The sequence below is a fragment of the Carassius gibelio genome, chromosome B5, assembly GCF_023724105.1.
Source record: "Carassius gibelio isolate Cgi1373 ecotype wild population from Czech Republic chromosome B5, carGib1.2-hapl.c, whole genome shotgun sequence".
Lineage (NCBI taxonomy): Eukaryota > Metazoa > Chordata > Actinopteri > Cypriniformes > Cyprinidae > Carassius > Carassius gibelio.
The window spans coordinates 26,049,414-26,072,269 of record NC_068400.1 but is presented as its reverse complement, the minus strand read 5'-3'; the positions used below and the strand labels follow the sequence as shown (position 1 = coordinate 26,072,269).

Below are 22,856 nucleotides of genomic sequence, written 5' to 3'. Positions count from 1 at the left end.
GCAAACTGATTTGTAAAGATAACACAATATCACATTTTTATGTACTGTTTAAAATATTATCATCATCAACATTACCTCTCCCAGCGCTTCATATCTTTTCTGGTTCCATCTATGCAGGTCCTCTTTATAGTTGAAGACAAATGGCTCCCCTGTGTGTATGTGTCTCAACTGACCATCTACAGAAAAGAAAAAAAATACAAACCTGTATAATTTTGTAATAAAATAAAAAACTAAAGAGTTAAAGAATATCTAGAGTTTGTGTAGAAGGGCTTCCATAAACAAACCGTTTATAACTCATTAAGAAAGAAGGTCCACTTATTCTACTTTCTTTTCATAATATGGTTTGAGGGGCATTTCCCGCTTGGGTCTGAGACTGCATGCTATTAATTTTATTATCTTTAGCCTCCCTATAAAAATTTTCCCACAGTTCTACTTCAGCAGCAGATGAAGGGAATATTAAGGACAATATTAGTGCAGAGTATCTTGAAATGGAGCGTGAGGGACGGCATGAAGCCAGAGCCTTTGTGAGCCAACAAAATAAAGAATGTTTTCCAACATAAAAGTAAGACGTCTTTGATTGGCCATGGCACACATGAAAGCCTTGTTGTTTTCAAAGCATGGGCACAACATTGGCAAGCTCGAACTCAAGTGAATAACTCTTTACCTTTAAATTCACCAATCAAGTTGCACCTGCAGTTTGAGAAGCATTGAACACCTCAGCCAAACCTATTCTCTCTATGAGAAGCTGGGATCCAATGAAACACTGCAAGCCTTAGTATAAGAGGCCTTGAGGGCTTTCCATAGTCCACACACAGCCTGCAGAAGTCATTCTACCTGTGACCTTCAGTTCAGAACCTCAGGCCTGCTTGAAGTGCATCATTCCCCTTCATGCAATTAAATCCGTTTGGCTGGAGTCTCCCCATCTGGCAGGTACAAGCCCTGCGAACGACTAACGCTTCTCCTGTCCCCCTTACTTCAGCCTTCTGGGACGTCTGGCAAGCCTTCCTCAGACAGCTGGTGCTGCAATAGCGGTCTCTCCGCCACTGTACCTCAAGCCACCAGAGATCTGAGAGCGTGCGTGAGTGTGGCTGGACCGCTGCAACTGTTCCCTCCTATGAGCATCCTTTGAGGGGCTCGTTTGAGAGCGGGCCAGCCGACTTCATTCAAAGTGACCCACTTGAATACCACTGTTCTGCCAATGCTGGACAATGAGGCCTGGCTTTTGCCAAGTACTGATGCTGCTAAACAGCTGCTGAGGTGGATGAGGTAAACAACAACACCCTGCTTGGTTAGGACTAATAGAGTTTCAGGGGAAGGGCTGAATGCCTGGTATGTACGCAATCCCATCCACTTTTTCCACATTTGTATTTTTTCATATAAGTCGTTAATGTATAAATACTATACTATATTGTATTACACACACAACATTTGTCCAGCTCAACCATGTAACCCTGCAACCTATGTTAATGTTCTTAAAAATGAACTTTCTTTCATTTAAAGGCAAAATAATCGATCGGAAACCACATATTGACATTTGGCCCCAATCGTTGCTATTAATACAATTCTATTCCAACAAACAATAAAACACTGAATAACATAAACATAGACACTGGTTTCTAACATTACTGAAAGGATTTTTAGGAAAGACAGACCCATTTATTCTACTGCTGACACAGAGGAACAATGAAGCCTAAATCTTAATCTAATATCAACAATGAACTCTGAAAGCATGGCCGCTCCTTTGAGATACGATGGGAAAGAGAATTAGAGAAAGAATGAGAGAGACAGTGGAAGGAGAGAGAGAATTGAGATACTGGTGTAAAAAAAAAAAAAAAGTACCTTTAAAAATAAATTATGCATTCACAAAGGGGTGAAGAGAAACACTACTACCAGAAGTGCCTAACAGAAGGAAGAGGGGATCTAATGAAACCAACATGCAGTGGAAGTTCAGCTCCATCGTCTTCATAACACAGGCCCTCTGAGGAATATCCCCCTTCAACTTATTCTCCTTGCTTTAACCTGGCATAATTAGCATGCTTTCTCAATCTTTGGCTTAATGAGGTATACATAACCTTGGATTTCCAGTAATGAACGAGCTGAAGGCGGACTGGGATGAAGTCATCATGCCACATGGTTTTTGGAAGGGGGAAAAAAACATTCATTTCAAATGCATATGTATTTCTTGTAGGGATATCTCATTAGATCACTGATTTTAAAAAAAAAATTAAGAGGAAGAAGAAGAGGAGAGAAAAAATTTACAAAACATAAAAAAATAGTTTCCACAAATAGGGTACACTGTGATGTCCAATTATTTTAAAAAAGAAAGAAAGGAAGCCATTTAAATGTTTTCGCAGCAAAAAACTATTAGAGATGTTGAATAAAAAGGCAGGTCATTTTTAACACTTCAAACACATAACATAATCATAATATTTGTGAAGCTCTACCATTTAACCCTGTTACCAAAGATATTGAAATTAATTACTAAAATGAAACGTATATTTTACTTTAATTTATAATCTTGACAGAATTTTACTTATACATCTTATAAATGATTACAAATGACTAAAATAAAAGTAATAATAATAATAATAATAATATTAAAAAAATGTATATATAAATTTGATGTTCCTTTAATAATTTATTACATCCCTAAAATCTAGGTTTTAAACTATATTTACACGTCAAGTTGGTATTTGTCTCATATAATATAGTTTAACTATCAACATGCACATGCAATCATTAGTTGACTTTTTTGTATCCAATTTGAATTATTGCAAGAAAATAACATGGAATCAAATCAAGGATCTAAATTATATTTACACACAAACAGGTCTGCATTGGGCTCATATAATGTTTAGTTTAACAATTAACATTTTCTGAAAGCTCTGCACTCCACTGGCTGACCTTACACCCTATTTTGTATCCTATTTGAGCAAAGTGCTAAAATGTTCAGAACTATTCTTTGGCTCAATGGCCATTTTACATTCATCTCAGATAGTGGGAAAAGAAGTTACAAAGTGAAACTTTCTTATAAAATCGAATATAAGGGATACTCTTCACTGAGGGACTGATATAAGATATTCCAGACGCTAACAGGAGGCGTTTTAGAGAGAGGAGCAAGGTTATGCAAATCTAGCCGTCAAACAGAGCACAAGGCTGAGTAAGCCACTGACAGCCCATAGCATGCACAACTTGTCCATTCAGCTGCCACAGACTCCAGAGACTCTGAAACAGACAGCGCTATCACAGCCTGCTGCCTGCTGTCAATATCCAATCAAACCCTCTGCACACTTCGAATGCATTCAAACCTTCAGTACCACAGACAAGATCCAAAATCATGTTATTAAACTACAAGCCCAAATGCTATTTGATGGTCTGGATGGCACCGTGACATAGTGTGAAATAATTTACTGTGTCTAAAAATGTTTAGAGTAAAGACAAGTAAAAGGTCTTACGCTCATTGAAGGCATACTCAAACTCATCCAGAGTTTCAGGAAAGTTCAGTGGAGGTTCGTCTTTTTTCATCAGCTCGTCTAAATCTATCCTGGACAGTAAATCTAAAAAACAAATGGATGAATTCATATGTTCAATGTAAATATTTAACAAGCACACAAAACATCCCCTTAAAATGTGTATTTAATTTGTGTTTGTATGTTTTCACGCACCGTGTGCATTCATAAATGCTGGCTTTACCTTTTAGTGCAGTCGTTTTTTCTTTTTCTTCTTGTGCCAAGAGCTGGGCCATAGTTATCCAAACTAAACAGAAGAGGAAGACGCTGGCTTTGACAGGCATGGACACACCACTACAGAAATATTACTGCATGTCACCCTGATCAAGAATAAATAAATATAAATAAACAAACAAACAAACAAGCTTCCAGTGCTATGACCTTTATTTTAACAACGCCATCACAAAAAGTTTGCCTAAGTTGCCTGTAAATTCATTACCATGAATACATATAAAGAATAACAGAAATCCATGTCAATGCATTATAAAATATAATGTAATATCTAGTAAATTCTAAAGATTAAATTAAATTAAAATTTTCAAACATTAGACTGATTGTCAAACTGCTACAGAGTTGTCACAAATGATGTGTAATATTACACAAAATTATAATAAAATTTGTCAATAATAAAAAGCTTTTTAAAACAACTATTGGAATTAAATCACAAAACATTAAAACACATGATTGGGACACATTATAATGCAGATTATGTTTCGATTTATCAGTTAGTTCATGTTTCAATAATATTAATACTGTCAATAACAATAAGTAATGTTTGGGACAGTGTACACTTGTCCTGTGACAAACAGCTGTCCAAAAATGTAATAATATATTACATGTTTTTAATGATAGGTAACTACATGTAATTATGATTAGTTCAAATAATCACTGATTATATACTGACTTATTTCACACAAATAATAATAATAATAATAATAATACATCGATATTAAGAGAGAAATTGTTGACTTGTTGTGCAATGTAGCTTTTAAAGTTTCTAGCTTCTAATGTTATCGTTCTGGTTTTAATGGCGAGTTCTGTTCGTGTGTAAGCAGTCAAACGTAAGTCGTTGATTTGAATCTAATCGAACTTTAATGCCACTGCACTTTGATCTGACAGGTAAGACTGTCTTTATGTTGGGAACTAGCATTAAGCTAACAGCTTGGTTCAGGTCTAAAAGCAAGCGTGCTGAAGTGAGAGACTCGAATACACCTAAACCTCAGTGTCTGCATTTCGAAAAAAAAATAATAATAATAACAGTGGAAAAAGCGATCTGCTGTTTGCGACATGATCGGAGCATGTAAACACACAGTAGCACATGATTTCCTGCATGGATCCCAGCCAGTGTTTATAAACAACTACTCATCACACAAATGGGAGAACAACTTCACAAAGCACAGCCATACGGATCGCCCTGCTGAAGAGCTAGATGAAGACAGTGGGAGAGGAAAATATGGATTTGCATGCATGTCGCTCCGCTCACGTACCATAACAACAAGCACATGTGAGATTTCACACATCTTGCTTCCTCCTTCTGCCAAACAGGAAGACACGCTTCCGTCTCCTCGGAAACGGAAGCGTGTTACACACGTCTCAGCCGATTGGCGGGATTTAAACAGACAGCGCCGCTTTTCACACAGACGCAGAAGAGCTGTACTAAACTCACCGATACATTCTGTATGCAAATATTTCAATTAGGGTAACAGGCAAAAGGCTAAAGCTATTAATGTTTTTGATATAATTTTGTTGTACTATAAATAAAATAGCGTTTAAATCTCCTAAAAGAAAATTCACGCCTTTGAATGAATCAATAATTAACACATGTAGAGTATATTTAATTGTGAAATCTCTAGACAGACAGACAGACAGACAGACAGATAGATAGATAGATCTCCACATAATCCATATAAATATAATTTCTGGTACACTGGAAAATTGTTAAATCAGAGGAAAAAAGTACGTTTTCTCAAGGGCTGTCATTTTATTATACATTTTATTGTATTTCAGCAAGTTTCCATGGTGATGTTTTATTTACTTAAGTTTTTTAGTTTGTCTTGATGAAATAAAATAACTGAAACTAACCTTTAATTTAAAAAAATCATGAAAACTATATAAACATATAAAAAAAAACTTAACTAAAATTAAAATAAAACAGGAAAAAAGAAAAATACAAACAAATGAAATATTTAACTTTTATATAATTTAATTTTATATTAAACTTATTTAAACCAGTCAAACCAGTTTTTTTGTACTATGACAACAGTCATTATGCGTCAGCAAACAGTTCTACATTCAAAAACACTATTAAATTTCTCATTTAAAGTCCACAAGGTCTCCTGGATTATATTAAGAGTTTTTAAGAATCTCTTTATAATAATCAGATTTTGTGTAGACAACGCATGCAATGTTTTTATTATTATTCTAGATTTAATGACTGACTGAAACCACCGCCTCTAATTTTCCCTTTACAGGAAGTAAAGTTCCAAAATCAGTTTCCTCATAACTGTTATATTATCATTTGTTTAACAGATCAGTGGAGTACAGGTTTCAACTGAGTATGCATCCAGTACAGAGTCATATTTCATCAAAACCTTGAGATTTATTAGAATTCACAATGTGTGTGTTTTTTTTATTATTATTACTGATCTGCAACTGTAATTTCACATCCACAGCACATCCACTTTCAACAATCTTCTTAGCAGCTACATACACTTTTGAACACTGATCATTTGGTTCTTCTGTTAGTCACTGGTACTTTCTGTTTCTTGGCTTTCATCAAAGTATATTTTCTTTAAATGATCCACTAAAATCTTCTCTTCATCCTCCAGTGCTGCAGCATCTTGCATCTCCCACCTGCATTTCACAAACACAGAAAACAGAAATGTGTGTTAAGCCAACTCTAGAAAACACAGGTAAAACAGAGATTTTCCTTGAGCATACAACTTCACAGTCATCTGTCAATATCTTGTGGGCAATAGTGAGTATACAAAATGTGAAAAATAACAATATTATACTTGTGCTGTATCAGGTAGCACTGCCAATGTCTGTTTATCATGTCTGATGCATATTGCACACAAAAATGCAAGAGTTGGATGAAATCACCAGTTCAAATTTGTTAGGTTGGTATTAATCAATTTCTAGTAGCCAGGGTATATGGGCTTCTTTATCAGTCTACCTGGAAATTAAAGACTGGAATAAACTACATAACTTTTGCTTAGATTTGTAGTTTTTTTGGCCAGAGTTTGCCTAGAGTTGACAGATTTCACAAAAAACCATACAGTGTACAATGAACAGTAACTTGTTTTTTTTTCTTTCTTTTTTTTTTTTTGTTTGTTTCAGATTATGATTTTATCCAGTCTATAAAAATAAACCATGTTTGATATTTGAAAAAAAAATTTGTAGAACGCATTTGTCACAGGTTTCCTTATAATGATTTTTGAAGGATCATGACTAATGGCTGCAGAAAATTCAGCACTGCTTTCACAGGAATAAATGACATTTTAAAATACATTCAAATAGACAAGAGTTCAGTCAGGACCACTTGTTAATGTCAGAATATTGCAGAGGTTTTGAACTTATGTTTGGGGTTCAGACTGAGGTTTGAACCCACCAAAGCCTAAACAATTTCCAGATATTTTTATATGCAGTTATATACCAGTCGAGTATCTCCGTACTGTGAAAATATTGAACAATCTGAGCAAACTGAGCTGGATAGATGATATATCTCCATGGGCGATCAGTTAGTGAACATCTCTGCAGTATCTGCAAAGAGGAGTTGGGGATGGAGGAGGTTAAGTGCGTGTCTGTGCAACAGAACTAAAGGCTGACTAGTGCATGTATGTGTGACAGACTATGACAAGCGTGAGTATGGATTATCTTATATAGCTCATTATATAAGTGTCCGCTGATTCTTCAGTCACACTGTGTTTTGCCTGAACTACATTTGTGCTCCATTCGTCACTCAAACTCAATTTATTTTAAGTTGTAATAGCATTTTACCAAATTATTGTTTTTATTATATATTTGATTGAGTAAATGCAGCCTTGAGCAATAAAGACTTATCTCAAGAGCTTGAAAAATCGTAATTATTCCAAATGATTGGTAGTGTAAGTCAGTTCTTATTTTTGGACAGCCCTAAATTCTGACCACAATATCTACTGTACAGGCATTTACAAAAAGTAAAGAGGCTCTTCCTCTAAAAGGACTAGCACTCTGTGATTAAATGTAATGTATGTGCAAGGTATGGTCAAGTTAACGCCTATATTGCGTTAATGCATTAATTGATTAACGCCGATAATATCATTTTACGTTAACGCAGTTATTTTATTATTATGAAAGTCCATTGCTCACTGGCTCTGAATACACATACAGACAAATCATAGGTCACAGGTAGCTTACACTCACTGATATATATAATATAACTGAACCGCGCTCTTGCCCACCTCTTCCAACAGGCCAGAGACTGCTAAACGGAGCGATCACAGTAGTCAAATGAACCAGGCTTTTGGGGTTAAGATTGCCAAGTGTAAGCACACCCAAATTATTCTCCTGCATCCTGTACACACTAGTCTCTTCAGTTCTTTTTTCTTTGGCTTGTTATACTTCACACAGATTTCTGGTCATTCTAAATCAGATACAGATAAAGTAGTAAAGATTACATTTATATGAATGCATTATTGAGAGCGATTGCATTTGTGAATTAATTCTTCCTGGCAGCTTCTTTCTACTAGTAGTTAAGCTGTGGGATTTATTTAAGAAATATATGCTAGAACTTTTCATTTTTTTAAGGTGTTTTACTGAGAAATCACAGAGCAGTGTTGACAATACATTTCCGTGCAGAAATATTTTGTGTGCTTGCAAACTGTGCATGATGTATGTAGTACTGTCTGTAGCCTTTGTGTGAGTGCATTACAGTGCAGCAGTGCATTAGATTAGAACGGCAATTAATTTACCTGTACAATAAGCTGTTTAAAACTACATTCTCCCATTCAATTTTAAGCATCCAGTCATAAAATCACACATTTTGTGGAGCTTTGACTATTCATTTATTTGTCATTTTAACTGTTTGGAAATTAAGCGTAAACGTGGAAGTCGTTCTAAGAACTCTTATACCGTTGTCTATATATATATATATACTGCTTTCTCAAAACTAAAATTATACTTTAAGGTAAAAAAAGGGTGTAACATGTTGCTAAGTGTGGAAAAAGTGGAAAAAGAGAACATATTCTATAGTGTCCAATCACAGCCATCACCTGTACACCGATGCTTATTTCCTCACGCAAAGATCGACTTTCAACATCACACATTTGTGTTTGTTACAAAGTGTGTGCACCCCTCCTTTCATCTTTCTCTGTGTGAGGTGAAGGCACCTTTTCAGATGATGATGTATAGTGTCCATATATTCTGTAGTGGTACAAAATCCTATCAAAGGTCTCGGTCTGTCCACATAAAGCAGCTATAGCGACATGGCCGCATTGATTGAGCTTCCATCTCAGTCATTGTGAACGTGTCGCTATCAGACAAGCTCTTTTCTCCTCTATGGAAGGCTGTGTCACATTGGTAATTACAGTCTATATGGGGAGGATTTGTTTATGTAAATATGTGCGTTTGATGCATGGCGCCCTCTCGGGCATGTCTCCTATCAGAGCAGCGTCTCTTTCCTCCTGTCAGAGTCACCTTAACAGAACCACTGGGCCTGAACCTGACAGCAACAGCTCGACAGATGAGTGTGTGTGGGTTTTGCGCATTTATTTTCTGTCGTCTCTCACTTTCTTTTTCTCCTGCACTGGTGGCTAGAAGGATTGCGGTCCTCGGGCAAGGCCCTGGGGCACCAGGATCTTCAGGGACACAATTATGAGATAAAATACCCAAACAAGAAATTACATTGCAAATATGAGAAATCAATTTGTTATTATGAAAATGAACACTATACAACAGACAACGATGCACAGTATTATAGCTAGTACACACCATCAAATCTTTGATAAGGAGTTTAGAAATAAATACTTTTTGCCTTTTTCTTTTTTACTTTAATTGAACAGTATGATGTTCAGGGTGATAAATCATGTCACGGTCATTTTTTTTGAGCCGCCAGTGAGCAGGCTTTTGATTTTCCAGCTAATCAAAAATGAAATATTGCTAATCTAGCATTTTATTAATTCATTTATTTTTGGTTGAAGACCCGTTGCAGCTTATTGACATTTTGTGCATGACATGGATTCTGACAGAGTCAAAATGTGTCATCCGAGAAATGTTAACTGATTCATTATTTTTACTGTTAAAATGTATGTATGTATCGAGATATATATATATACATTTTATAAATTTTATAAATTTTAGTGCTGATCAAAACAGCTTAACAGTATTAAACAAAAAAGTAAAAAATAATTATGTAAACGGCTATAGCGTCAATAGTGTCATTATTTAGTTCTAGTAAGTTCAGTGTTGTCTTAATTCAGCTATAAATGTGTAAAATTAATCCATTACAAAACAAGATCAATGCAGCGATAAGTATAAAGCAATAAAGGCCTCCTGTAGTGAATCCATGTGTTTTTGTAGGAAAAATATCCATATTTCAAATGTAATAAACATTTTTTATTTTTTTTTACTTCCGTTATCTGCCATACATGGAAGCTATTTCGGAGGATTACGTAAGACGTCAGCATTGCATGATAATTGACGAACGCGGATAGAGAAAAACACTAAATGCTGGTCATGAATTAGAAGTAAAACTGAGCATTTGCAAAGTAAAATGTTGCAGGATTTTGATATAAACCAGACTGGCTTTCCTTTGCTAAAATAAGGAAACTTTGCTTCCTTCTCGCATACGTATAGCATCATCCACAGGAATGGCTTCCGCATTTGACAGATTACGGAAGTGAGAGAAAATTGTTTATTACATTTGAAATATGGATATTTTTCTTTAAAAAAAACACATGGATTCACTACAGGAGGCCTTCATTCTTCTGAAAGAAGAAAGTCACACACATAGGATGCTTCGAGGGTGAGTAAAACACAGTCTCATTTTCATTTTTGGGTGAACTAACCCTTTAAGCCAGACAGATTTTATTCAGCTCCAGTCAATTGAGTGTTGATTCATTTCAGTTCATCAGCATTGTTGATGTTGAAAAATTCATGAATTATGAACAAATTTGATCAAGCAATAAAGCAGCTCTACAGAAGACAATGTTATAATTATTTAGCTCAATTCAGTTAATCTTATGTTCTAATCTGAGTGTCAGTGCAGTCAAATCGATATTACTCAATATTAATTGACTCCATCAAGTGACAGAAAGTGACTTCAAATGACTTCTGTGTGAACTGTGCTTCATACATTGTTATTCCATTGACAATAGTCAAACAATAGACCTTTTTTGCCCATGAAATTTCACTAGCGTGACTGCGCCATAAGACTGTACAGGAAATATGAGCACACTCTGAAGCGCCAGAAGGAAACAACCCAGGCAAATGTCAAACGGCCTCAGTCTCTCATCTCTGGTCACTCATTACTTCAGCGCTACAAACAAATAACAAATAATGGAGAACACATGGAAAACACAATATTTACAAATGTCAGGGACGTGCCGAAATGAACAAGAGAGAGGGAAGGCGAGGGTCGGAGAGGAAGAAGTGAAGACGCTAAAGGTTTTTTCAATGTTTAATTTTCAAATAGGATTAAGCAGAATGACATTTAGCTGAAGGTTACTCGCCCGGTGCTTGCCGTTGTTGTCTTAGCTGATATTGATATTCAGGCGGTGGTCTGCAGCTTGTCAGTGAGACAAACATGCTTGATGAATGAGAATGTGAGCCACAGAGGAAGTGTTAAGTGCAAATTTGAAACTGGGTCGAGGTTTTCTTTTTTTTTCCTTTTTTTTTTTTAAGGAGAGAATATGTAGATACATGGTAAAATTACCTAGTAAACATCTCAATAACTTCTGTCTGTGTCCACCTATGATGTTAAGAGCATATATCTTAAGTACTTCCATTTATCAATGTCAACGTAGAATCTCTAACTTTGGGGCGTACAGTATGGATGCACACCTGCAAAGAACAGTAGAAAATCAAAATGTGTCAATAAAGTAAAATTTCTCATTCAGGTCATCAATCAAAAAGCACAGGTGTAATACCATCCCGGTTTTTCACTATGTGACAAGACGTGGTAATAAGTCAAACCTGAGCCTCTTTTTCATAGTAGTGAATATCTAATGTGTCCTCACTGAGTTTCCAGTCTTTTAATGTTTCCTGACAAATACTAAGTGTCAGGCAGGTAATTCAGCGGGCTTCTCTATCTTAATAAGCCCGGTGTGATGTGGTCTTTCAGTCTTATTGGCGCAGCTCATTTTTCATGCATTAATACCACTCTTGCTGACTCGGCTCTTCCTCTGCATAAAGATCAGTCTACATGCATTATGAGCCATATATTTACAGATTCCATATAGTCCAGCAGAAATCAGCTCACTGACATCCTCCAGCCGTGTTTGCCTGCATGTTGTGCTTGTTTGCAATTATCTGCATGTATTCTATGCATAGCGTTACAATTCACAAAGGTATGCTATTCACTGGTGAAATACATATTTTTGGATATGTAAAGACAGAATGAGATTACATTTAGGCATTAACATCTAGTTAAATTCATTAGCTTAAAAATAGCTTTCACTTAACATTACATACACATAGAATGTCAGTTTGACCGTTCTTCACTGTTTTCAGTTAACTTTTGAAAGTGATGAAAAAAAACAACCCTCTTCTGTTGTGCAATAGCCTAGTTGGCGGCGTGCTGATATATAACATTGTTGCATTTCAGTTGCCCTGAGTTTGAATCCCGGCTCGAGGACCTTTCCCGACCCCTGATTTTTATTTATGTGCTTAATGAAAATATGGTTGCACTTTATTTTACAGTACGTGTACTAACATGTACTTATAGTGTACTTACAGTGTATTTATCTAAGAAAGTTCTGGTAATACAAGGTAACTACATGAGGAAGGGTTAGGTTTAGGGATAGGTTCAGGGTTAGTAACTAGTTATTACATAGTTATTGTAATTACTATAATAAGTACATAGTATGTACATGAGGAACAGGACTGTAAAATAAAGTGCTACCAAAAATATTATATTTTTGTATACTAAACTGGTATACCTAAAGTCTGGTAAAGTGGAACAACTAATTGTGTGCTTAATGCACTTTTATTGTGTGGAAGCAGTGCTGAGGTCCAACTGAAGTATATTTGATTGATCTAATAGGGGAACTATTGCACTAAGTACACTTCAGGTACACTTAAAATAACTTGCATTTAAACACAGAGATCATACAATCCTTCTTAATAGTGACATTAAAACACATTTATAGCCATAATATAAAAAAAAAACGTAATGTAATTATATTGATATATCTTACGTGATATATTAATAAATGTGTTAATAGATTTGAAGTATACTGCACATAGGCCAGTTTTAACATTTAGATGGTGCCCATGTCATTGTGTTGAAGCTATCTATCTTCACACTAGGATCCGCACCAGTGGTTCTTCACAGGTCAAACCTGAAAAACAAGCCAGGTAACAGTCTCTGGCACTTCTATTCACTGTTCCTATCACATTAGAGTCCGGCCCACTCTGGGCTATCTTAACACTGTGCCATGTACTGCTTGAGCAGCCCCATTTAGGAGAAGAAAGAAGGAGAGGAACAGCAGAGGCTATTAGACTAGCTGTCAGCTAGCAGAGTGGTTTTCCTCTCCTCTACATGTTTTTCGGGCAAACAGACTACCAGCACAGTTGCCGACAGGTACCCGTGTTTGTTTAAATGTGCCTCTGTCAAACAAAGAGCAATGTGATGCTCAACACGGGCGAAGAAATGGCGAGCTGACAAGTCACGCTAATCAGAGGCTCTGCACATGCTTAGCACTTCAAGGATCCATCATAACCCAAACCTAAATATTTAAAGTGCTCAACTTTCTGAAAAGGTCAGGGCTTTCCATGCATGCCACGGAGGAGAGGAGATGTTCTGATGGGAGAGAGCGCTCAGAACAGGGACCGGCCGTTCTGGCCTTGCCCTGGGATGTGAGGAATCCAGTTCATTTCATGCTTATGGCTTTGCCCTTTGGAAACCACAGAGGTGCTCTGCAGAGAAAAGGTTGTTCAAATACCTACAGATCTGAAAAGTACTGTTGAATACAGAAAAATGTTTGAGCCAGAGTGGTGTCATTGCAATAATCCTGTTGTATCAAAACCTTTTTTGAAGATTTCTCTGATGTTATCTGTATGCAAGTACATTCCTACATTCCTAAAATTTGACAACAGCAACAAAAATATTTTTGCACAGTGGTTCTTATCTGGCTTTACGTCATGACACAGATTTTACTTTGAACATCGAACAGTGACAAAAATTGTTTAACGTACTTTAATTAATTAATTTTAATAAGCTTTTTGATAAGCCTTTTTCTTATACCTATTTACTATACCCAATACATATTCCCTGCTGTCCAAATAATAAAAATAATAAAATAGATTTAAATTAAAATAATTGAGCCATTAAAATGACGTTCAAATCTAAGAGATCAAATGGGCAAATAATAGTAATAAAATATATAAAGGCAATTCATTCATCAAAGAATATTCTATAAAATGAACATAACACATCTCTAACTGCGGCTGTTGCCAGCACAATCTAAGAACACCCACAGTGCAGCACATATTCCATCCGCAACTGTTTCTCGCTCCATGCTACTCTCCATCACCTCGCTCCAGGCCTTCTCATCCATCATCTCTCCTCCCCACCTTCTTCTTCCACTCTGATCTCCAGAGCACAAACGCCACCACAGCAGCACTGGCGGGCCAGCAGGCAGGCTAGACCCGGGACCTCAGGAGCGCGGGGGAGCGTGAAAGAGAAGCCAAGCGGTGGAGCATGTGATCAAAGGACCACAGACAGCTCTTCCAGCAGCTGCCCTTGAAATGGCGAGCAGAAAGGTCTCACATGCATGCCACGGCTTTAAACTCTCGAACTCTTTAAACTGATTGGTTCTGAAACATCAGAGAACGTGGTCAGGACCCGTGCACCTGCTTTAGACCAAAAGCTGGCAGAGCTCACTTCGACATGCCACGCTGTGTACTGGGGAACAATCGAGCTGTCACACACGGTGGTGTAGCAGGTTTCAGGTCTATGTTTCAAAAGTTCAAAAATGCCTTCAGCCTTTGCATACCTGATGGGTCGCAGACCTGCGTGAACTATGAAAGCACCAGTGCAGGCACAATGTCGTTACAAAAGGGGCGCCCATGAGCACCCTTCTGGATCATTAAATGAAAAATTGTCACTGGGTTAAAAATGTTCATTTTCATTAACAAACAAAAAAAATGTATGTTACCAAATATACATTTTCAATATCAATCAACGTAACAGAGACCAAACAAGCAGTGATGCCAAGGAAAAATATCCATTTCAAAATATAAAAAAAGATACGTTCATTTCACATCTACTATAATGAAAGGTTAAGTGCAAAATAAATAAATAAATAGGACCTCTTATTTATATCATAGTGCTATTTGATTATCATATGCATGCGTCTATCATAAATAGTACTGTAATATACTTTAAAAGTTAAAGTACTGCCCAAAAAACATGACATTCCCATCATTTTAATGTTTATGCTAATACCATGGTACTTTTTGTAATAATTCTTAATCTAAGTTTCATGAAGATAAACTTGCATCACAAACTGCACCGAAACACGTTTGCTAACTGTTCACGTCCTTATTTCGAGCAAACCGATCTGACCAGAGTGCAGTCTTTATCAGACTTGTGTTGCATTAATGAGAGCGAACACCGTTCTAAAGCCTGGCAGACGGTTCCTTGAGAGTGTATGCACTCTTGTTAAGAGGCCAACAGACATTGATCATGCATGGTCGCCCTCCAAGTGGCGAGTTCGTTCAAACACACCCAGTTCTTAACCTCCACTGCAGTTTGTCAAATAAAGCAGCAGCAGTGCTCTGTTTGCCCTTGACTCTGTCTCTTGTCAAGAGTGCACTCTCCTTGTCTGGATGACACCTCTCACAGAAATAGCAGCCAGCGAGCTGGTGCCCCATAACTTGAGCTAAATCATTAGCCCTCTTAGTCACATCGCTGCTGGCTCGGCCCCTGACAAGACTGAAGCTCCTTGGTCCCGTTTTTATTTCGCCACTTCGCACTCGTACTCTCGACGCCAATTAGAGGTAACTTATGCTAAGCTAAATTGTTAGTAAACAAGGGAAGCCATCGCATTGTGTGTTGTTCGCCAGAAAGACAGTGATGGTCTTCCTGTCATAACACTCACAAAAGCAGTAACAAGCAGCAGCACTAGACACCTGCTGATGGCTCCAGCGAGCCTCCGGGTCCCAGGGATCAAGCAGCTCCACGGAGGCAATCAGTCTTCCCTGACAGGCCCTCGCTGCACCCCGAGAGCAGTATGACAGCTCTTATTTTACCACAGAAGGACCTGCCGACACACCACCTCACCCTGTACTAGCAAAACCCCTGGCGCCCGCAGCTCCCCAAAGCAACCCCAACCTCAACAAGCCGCGGCCTTATAAATGAATGAACAAAGCTCCGTATTTATAAACACACACACATTCGCACACGCAACCCGAGTTGTTTCTCACCGCTCCCAGCTGAGCGCGGCAACAAAAAGAGATCCATCCTGATTTCACCTAGATACGCCTCTAAGATGTAGACTATCATTTATTCAACAGACTCCCTTTGTAAGCGATGCATATTTTAAGTGTAAAACACACCCAGACACGCGCGCGTACACTCACAGGGGACGACCGCAGTCATGAGTGACGCTAGCAGTGCGGAAACATAAATATGTTGATATGGGGGAAAGTTTCTCAGGGTTTTATTTTTTATTTTTTTTGAGGGAGAAGTAATTCATCTTATTCCCTGTGTTTTGAATTTGCATCGGGTTCAACCTTTACAGCATAATAACCGAAGAGGAAGAGGGATGTAACCAGCACTCTGGGAGCCCGAGCAGGATGTAAAAGCGACTCGAGGCTCAATCGAAGATTGCGTGCATGCTTCTTCTGTTTTCTACTTCAACAACATTCCTGTATCTGCTCTCTGCTGGGAGTGGCTGACGGTCAGGGGGAGTCCGAGTATAGAGGCGCGGGTGGTGGCGGTCACCATAATGACATGATTAGTTAATAGTCTCGGTGCTCGGGTGTTTCGTCCGTCAGGCCTGGAGTGAACTGATTACCCAGTAAATCCATTGATCTCCAATTCCCTTCCCAAAACTCCCAGCGGGGTACGGTGATCTCCAAGCAAAAAGACAGTCTTTCAACTTCGCGAAGGGGGGCTTAGTCAAATCTGATCACAGCTCCAGCGCTCTTACCATTTCAAACAGCTCATTTTTCCACACGTTAATGGAACTTTTGGGGTGTTTCGGAGATAAATAAGTCAATCCTATTACCTCATTTAATATCAAATGCCACCTAATTATGTCTGTGTATGTTTTCAAACACGGCATAATTTATTATTATGTTGGCCCCCCTAATCTACAGATGCATATCGGCCGGCAATTTCTTTTCCCCTCTTATAATGAAATACTTGCCTTTACATCAGGTGACAGAGCCATGGAATAGATAAGCAATGGATTTATTTAAACTTTCTTAGCACTCCACTCACCTTAAATGGATTTGCATCAATGCTGTGGAAGCTTTCAAGGCTTTTTCAACAGACAAATGCCACTCTGGAGGACGCTAAGAGGGGAGATGCTTCTTTTTACCTATCGCTCTTACATTACATTTACCAAGTTACTGCTATTTACATAAATTAAAATGGGTTCACTTAACCATTTAACAGAGGAATTTAACCAATGTAACTTAATTATATGCACAGTCATTTTTATTATTTACCAATTAAATGCAACTATATCTGCATAATATTATTTTATCAAATGCAAATGAACAACCAACAATTCTATCAAATATATAGTGCTGATATACAATACACATTAGTAAGATTAGTCTTATCCATAATACTGGTAAAGCGACAAAAGTGACTCTGGCAGAGAGCAAAATTAACACATCTTCTCAAATTGATCTTGAACTAACAAGGTTGGTGGCATGGCTGGTCCTGCCATAGAGTAAAGGTGTAAAACCCCTCGGGTAGAGGCCAGTAATGAGTGAATATGACCACTGCTTAATAACATTCTTCACAGGTCACAATGGCAGCATCCGAAACCTTCATTAATGCTACAGCCACGCAGAAGAGACTGAACTCAGATCAGTTTAATTGGACCAGTGAGAAAATGAGACCCCCGCATACAATAGATCTGATGCTTATTCATTAGAAACATATTCTCCTTCTCTTGGTTTGGCATAGGGCTGCCCTTAAACACAGTGCAGATAAAACTGATTTAAGAATATTACATTCAGTATATAATAGCAGCCTACTGGGAATTAATTAGCAGTTATTAGGCAATTTCTTAATCGTATGGTCGCACCCAATGGGGAAATATTACACTAATGTTAGTTAGTTAGTTAGCCACTGTGTTGTCTCATTGGTCAAAATCTCAAAGGTCCATCGTTTATCAAAGCGCACGAGGAAGGACAAGTGGGAGGCCTAGCCATTATATATCAGTTTAATAAAAGACTTTATTTATGTGGCATGGTCTTTTCTGATAAAAATAGCTCATCATGCCTAACAGGCTATATACAGTATTAGGCTTCATACTGTGAGAGAGTTTGGGTCGTGTTCAGTCGTTTTCATTAACGAGTGCTGATGAATGAGCCAGATGGTTTGTGCATACCTAAACAGGTGCCTACCTCTGACGCTCGCCACGCACATGCTGGAAAACAAATGGATGGAGGAGAAACGATTGAGCAGCAGAGAGAGAAAGATGTAAACACAGGAGGAGCTCGGCGCTTGGAGACTTATTTGCCTGTATAATGGAAACTGGTTAAAGAGATAATTCTGCCATAAATGAACATTTTGTCTACACGATTTTCAGGCAACCATATGTTTTCAGAAGAATTGGGATATATGGGAAGCCTGGGCCAGGATCCCCTAAATATGATGACCGCCTTTTCCAAAAATATAAAGTCAACTATATGTTCTCATGTATACAGACCCATGTATTCTATGTGAGAAAAGTAGAAAGGAATAATATTATCAAGACAACATTAAGTGACTATTTTGAACTATACTGAAGCCACAAATGAATAAATCACTGTAATATTATCTGGAGAGATATATTTTAAATATTTTTATGTAATAAGTGAAAAAAATTAAATATCTATTTCTCAACCCGATATTCAAATAAAAAGGTTAATATTAAGTATAAAAAAGTTAACATTTAGAAATGTTTAAGTAAATATAAATACATAAATAAATACTCTACAAATGCTTGCAGGTAATATTTCAATAGTTTGAATTATTTTGAAATAATGTTCAATTCATTACATTAATTATCAATTAATTGGAAAAATTAACTACGGAAAAGGGCAGAAGCACACATCAAAATGAAAAATGAAAACAGAAAATGAAAAATGAATATAATAATAATATTATATATTATTCACCTCAATTTTAAAACTTTTTTGACATTTAAAAGTATGAATCATCATCATCACCCTCCTTCAGAGGAGCTTTCCCACTCCAGTTCCCGAAATAAAACTGCTCTGAAAGTAGTCATGATTTTTGGGACTCTTCAGAGTGCTTGGTTAGTGTGATGTAGGTCACTTGTTCATTCCTAAATCTGGACAAAACTCATGACGGACGGAGCGAGGCAGTGTGGGATTTCTGCAGATATGTGTGTGTTCGTTCCCCACCGTCTGCAGCTTAGGCAATCATTCCATTAAACAGATGTTGCGTGAACAAGTCTCCCTCACACGGGTTGCATTCCCTCAGGAAAGCATTACAGTATTGCTATCGAGTCTCCCAAATGTCAAAGCAATACTAATCTGGATATGCTCAATGAAAGCATGCCACAAAACTTCCCCTATTGTTGCAGATAATAAAACAAGGAGCATGGCCATGGGGGCCGATTTAAAAAGCGGCCCCGCGTTTTTGTGTTGACGTTTTTTGATTTCACCCACTTTCTGCTTTAATTTGATTTGCTCGGGATCTGAATGGAATAGATGAAAAGCCACCTGAGGCACAGGATTAGCCAGACAGCACTGCTGTTCCTGCTGCACACACCTATTTAGCTATGTGCTGCTTCTTTAACACTAATGGTGTGTGGTAATGGCAGCATCAAACTGTATCAAAAGTGTGTGTGTCCATATACTGAGATATTTATCTGTTGGTTTAAAAAAAAAAAAAATAAAAAATAGTGCGCAATGAATTGTATTATTTAAATATTTCACTTTAAAAAAAGACTTTCGAAAGAATCACTGAATAGTTTATATTAGTTATATTAATGTATATTATTATATTTACATGAATGAACTGATTAACTAAAACCTTGCTCTGCTGTAACACATTTTCTCATGTTACACCACTATTTACACAATCAGTTAAGCCAGGTCTCCTTTATTTCTACAGGGCTTTATACAAAACAGGTTGTATAGCTTCACAGTAACAAACCTGAAAATAGCAGAAACAATTATAGAAACTCAAATATGGAAACATTACAGATCTATAAAAGGTATTAGTGTTATTATTAAGCTTAAATCAGTTCAGTGTTGGTTCAGTTCAATGCAGTAGCAGTGTACAGTTCATTTAAATTAAAATTTGTTTAATTCAGCTATAAGCCGTTCTACAGAAACCAACAACTTGTTGCTAAAAAAACAAACAAAAAAAAAAAAAAAAAAACTACAGTATCTTGCAAACTTGCATACACCCTTTTTCTGATATTTATTCACAGACTTGTTGGTCTCTGCTTCAAAATGTGAATGACACAAACTTATAGGTGCATGTTGCATAAGGCAAGCTGTATCCTCTATTCTAAACCGGAGTTGCTCTCACTCTCACTTTCAGATCGATGCTGGTGGCGGGTGATTTGTGAGGATGTCTGTGTTGATTAATCTGCCGCCGGAGCCCATATATCGGGCCGCAGTGCTGTCAGATGGCAGGGGGAGAAGCAGGACTGGCTCGGCTGAGGCCGGCCACCACCCAGGTGGCTACACTGGAGCTAAATGAGCTGTGCAGAGTTTCATATATTCATGCCCACACACACACACACACTCCTGCTCATCCCGCATGATTTGTCACAGCACATCGACAAACAATAAGTTATGGCCGCTTTGGACTGTCAACGTGTCTGTCGTCAACTCTGTGTCACCTCCATCCAGAAAAAAAAAAGTTACACGGTCACAGGAGCCTACCTTTACAGCACAGTCAAGGGGGTAAAGAACTCATAATGGGGTTATTTCTAGTTCCTGACAGAAGAGAGAGAGAGAGAGAGAGATAAAGAAAATAAATGTTGGCATACGATGAGAGTGCAATACTATAAAAATGTGGAGAGTGTTGACTGTAAACTTATTTTGGCAAGTGTGACATATTGTTGAGGTCTCTTCTGAAACTCTGAGATTTGATATTAATATATTAAGATTTTTATTTTATATTAAATCTCATTCATATTGCTCGTTTTTCTTTTTATGATTCTGAAATTTGATGAAAAGCTTTACTGAATGCATGAAGATGCTACATGCTTTGCCTTCAGTTCAAAAGAGCAGAAATAACAGCATGCATGCACAAAATGACTCCGTGCCAGTAGTTAAACTCTAATTAAATTACTGTAAACATAATTACTGTAACATTTTATGTAATCAACTTCAGCAGTGTAGGTTAGTGATCTTGAGGCTGTTTCAGTTTTCAGTTCTGTTTTTCAGTTTTTTTCTTTTTTAAATGAAATATAAACAAACTTGCACTAAATTCACGACTATATATTGTAAATATATTGAGAAACATGCATTAGACATTTAATAAATCGACTGCTGATTTTAGAGCAAAAACAATATGGCAGTTTGGCCAGCTGAGTGCAAGTCATTAACAAGCATCCTGAGCACGTCCCACCACGGAACAAGTGCATTAAAAAGGCCTTTTAAAATATCCAGTAACTATAAATCTCACTGGACCAGGGATAGTACATTTACTTTGCCCGCCCAATCTCATCTATTTAGTCTAATTACAAACACTACAGCACTCGTAAAAGTCTGAGAGGCTGTTAATCCTCACAGCTCATACTCACAAACATTTAGGAAAGCCTGTTGGGAAACTCAGAAAACAGAAGGAAGAAAGAAAGAAAGAAAGAAAGAAAGAAAGAAAGAAAGAAAGAAAGAAAGAAAGAAAGAAAGAAAGAAAGAAAGAAAGAAAGAAAAATAATGTTAAAGTTAATTAATCATGTGCTGTTGTTGTTGTCTGAAAACTTACAATCTTATACAATGTTTGTTGCCTCGAAACATGTAGTAAATCCCTAGTAAAAAATAAAATGAAAATATTTGCCAAGCAATGGCAATTTAAAATACATTTATTTCATATTAAGTATACTTCAAAACCATTAACATAACAAATGTATTGACATATCACTTAAAGGCTTAGTTCATCCAAAAATGAAAATTAGCCTGTGATTTACTCACCCTCGAGGCATCCTAGGTGTATATGACTTTCTGGTAACACTTTAGAATAGGTAACACTTGTTAACTATTAACTACGACATTTCTCTCAATAAATTCTTAATTTTCTGCTTATTAATAGTTAGTAAGGTAGTTGTTAGGTTTAGGGAATTGGGTAAGATTAGGGATGTAAAATAAGGTCAAGTAGAATAAGGCATTAATATGTTCTCAATTAGCATTAAAACATGGCTAATAATCTAGTAATATGCATGCTAATAAGCAACTAATAGGTGTTACCTATTCTAAAGTGTTACTGACTTTCTTATTTCAGACGAATCCAATCCGAGTTATTTAAAAAATTGTCCTGGCTCCTCCAAGTGTTATCATTGCAGTAGGTGGGTGTTTTTATTCAACAGTCTAAAAGACGTTAAATAAAGTGTGCTCATCCCTAATAAAATGTGCCTCACACAGCTTGGGAAGTGAATAGCATCCTCCTGTAGTGAATCCATGTATTTTTGTAAGAATTTCAAATGTAATAAACACTTTTCTCTCACTTCCGCTATCTGTTCTGGTTGGATGACGTATGATGTATTCGCAGCGCATGTGGAAGCAAAGTAAGCAGTCTCCTTACTTTAGCAAAGGAAAACCAGTCTCCTCTTGGATGATATCAAAATCCTCCAACATTTTTCTTTACAAATCCTTGTTTTGTCCTTCTAATTCATGATCACAATGTTTTGTTCTCTCTACGCGTTCATAACTAATCATGCAATGATGACGTATTACATCATCTGCCGGGAACAGCTTCCGTGTATGACAGTCAGATTA

At 37.1% G+C, this 22,856-nt stretch overlaps 2 protein-coding genes across 6 annotated transcripts in view; both read right to left on the bottom strand.

Moving 5' to 3' along the window:
- fam172a (family with sequence similarity 172 member A) overlaps positions 1-5,142 on the bottom strand; it is a 163,449-nt gene extending 158,307 nt beyond the window's left edge. The window contains exons 1-4 of one of the 2 annotated variants that reach the window (XM_052555756.1): positions 4,997-5,142; positions 3,694-3,829; positions 3,456-3,557; positions 76-176 (exon numbers count right to left, since the gene is read on the bottom strand). In XM_052555756.1, the coding sequence (XP_052411716.1) occupies positions 76-176; positions 3,456-3,557; positions 3,694-3,793 (303 nt within the window). In that variant the 5' untranslated portion in view covers positions 3,794-3,829; positions 4,997-5,142. The remainder of the gene's footprint in view (positions 1-75; positions 177-3,455; positions 3,558-3,693; positions 3,830-4,996) is intronic. The other variant, XM_052555757.1, reaches the window with a different exon arrangement.
- A 946-nt stretch (positions 5,143-6,088) lies between these two features.
- kiaa0825 (KIAA0825 ortholog) overlaps positions 6,089-22,856 on the bottom strand; it is a 126,166-nt gene continuing 109,398 nt past the window's right edge. For all 4 annotated transcript variants that reach the window (XM_052556455.1, XM_052556458.1, XM_052556456.1 and 1 more), the window contains one exon: positions 6,089-6,362. In XM_052556455.1, coding sequence (XP_052412415.1) covers positions 6,251-6,362 — 112 coding nt within the window. In that variant the 3' untranslated portion in view covers positions 6,089-6,250. The remainder of the gene's footprint in view (positions 6,363-22,856) is intronic.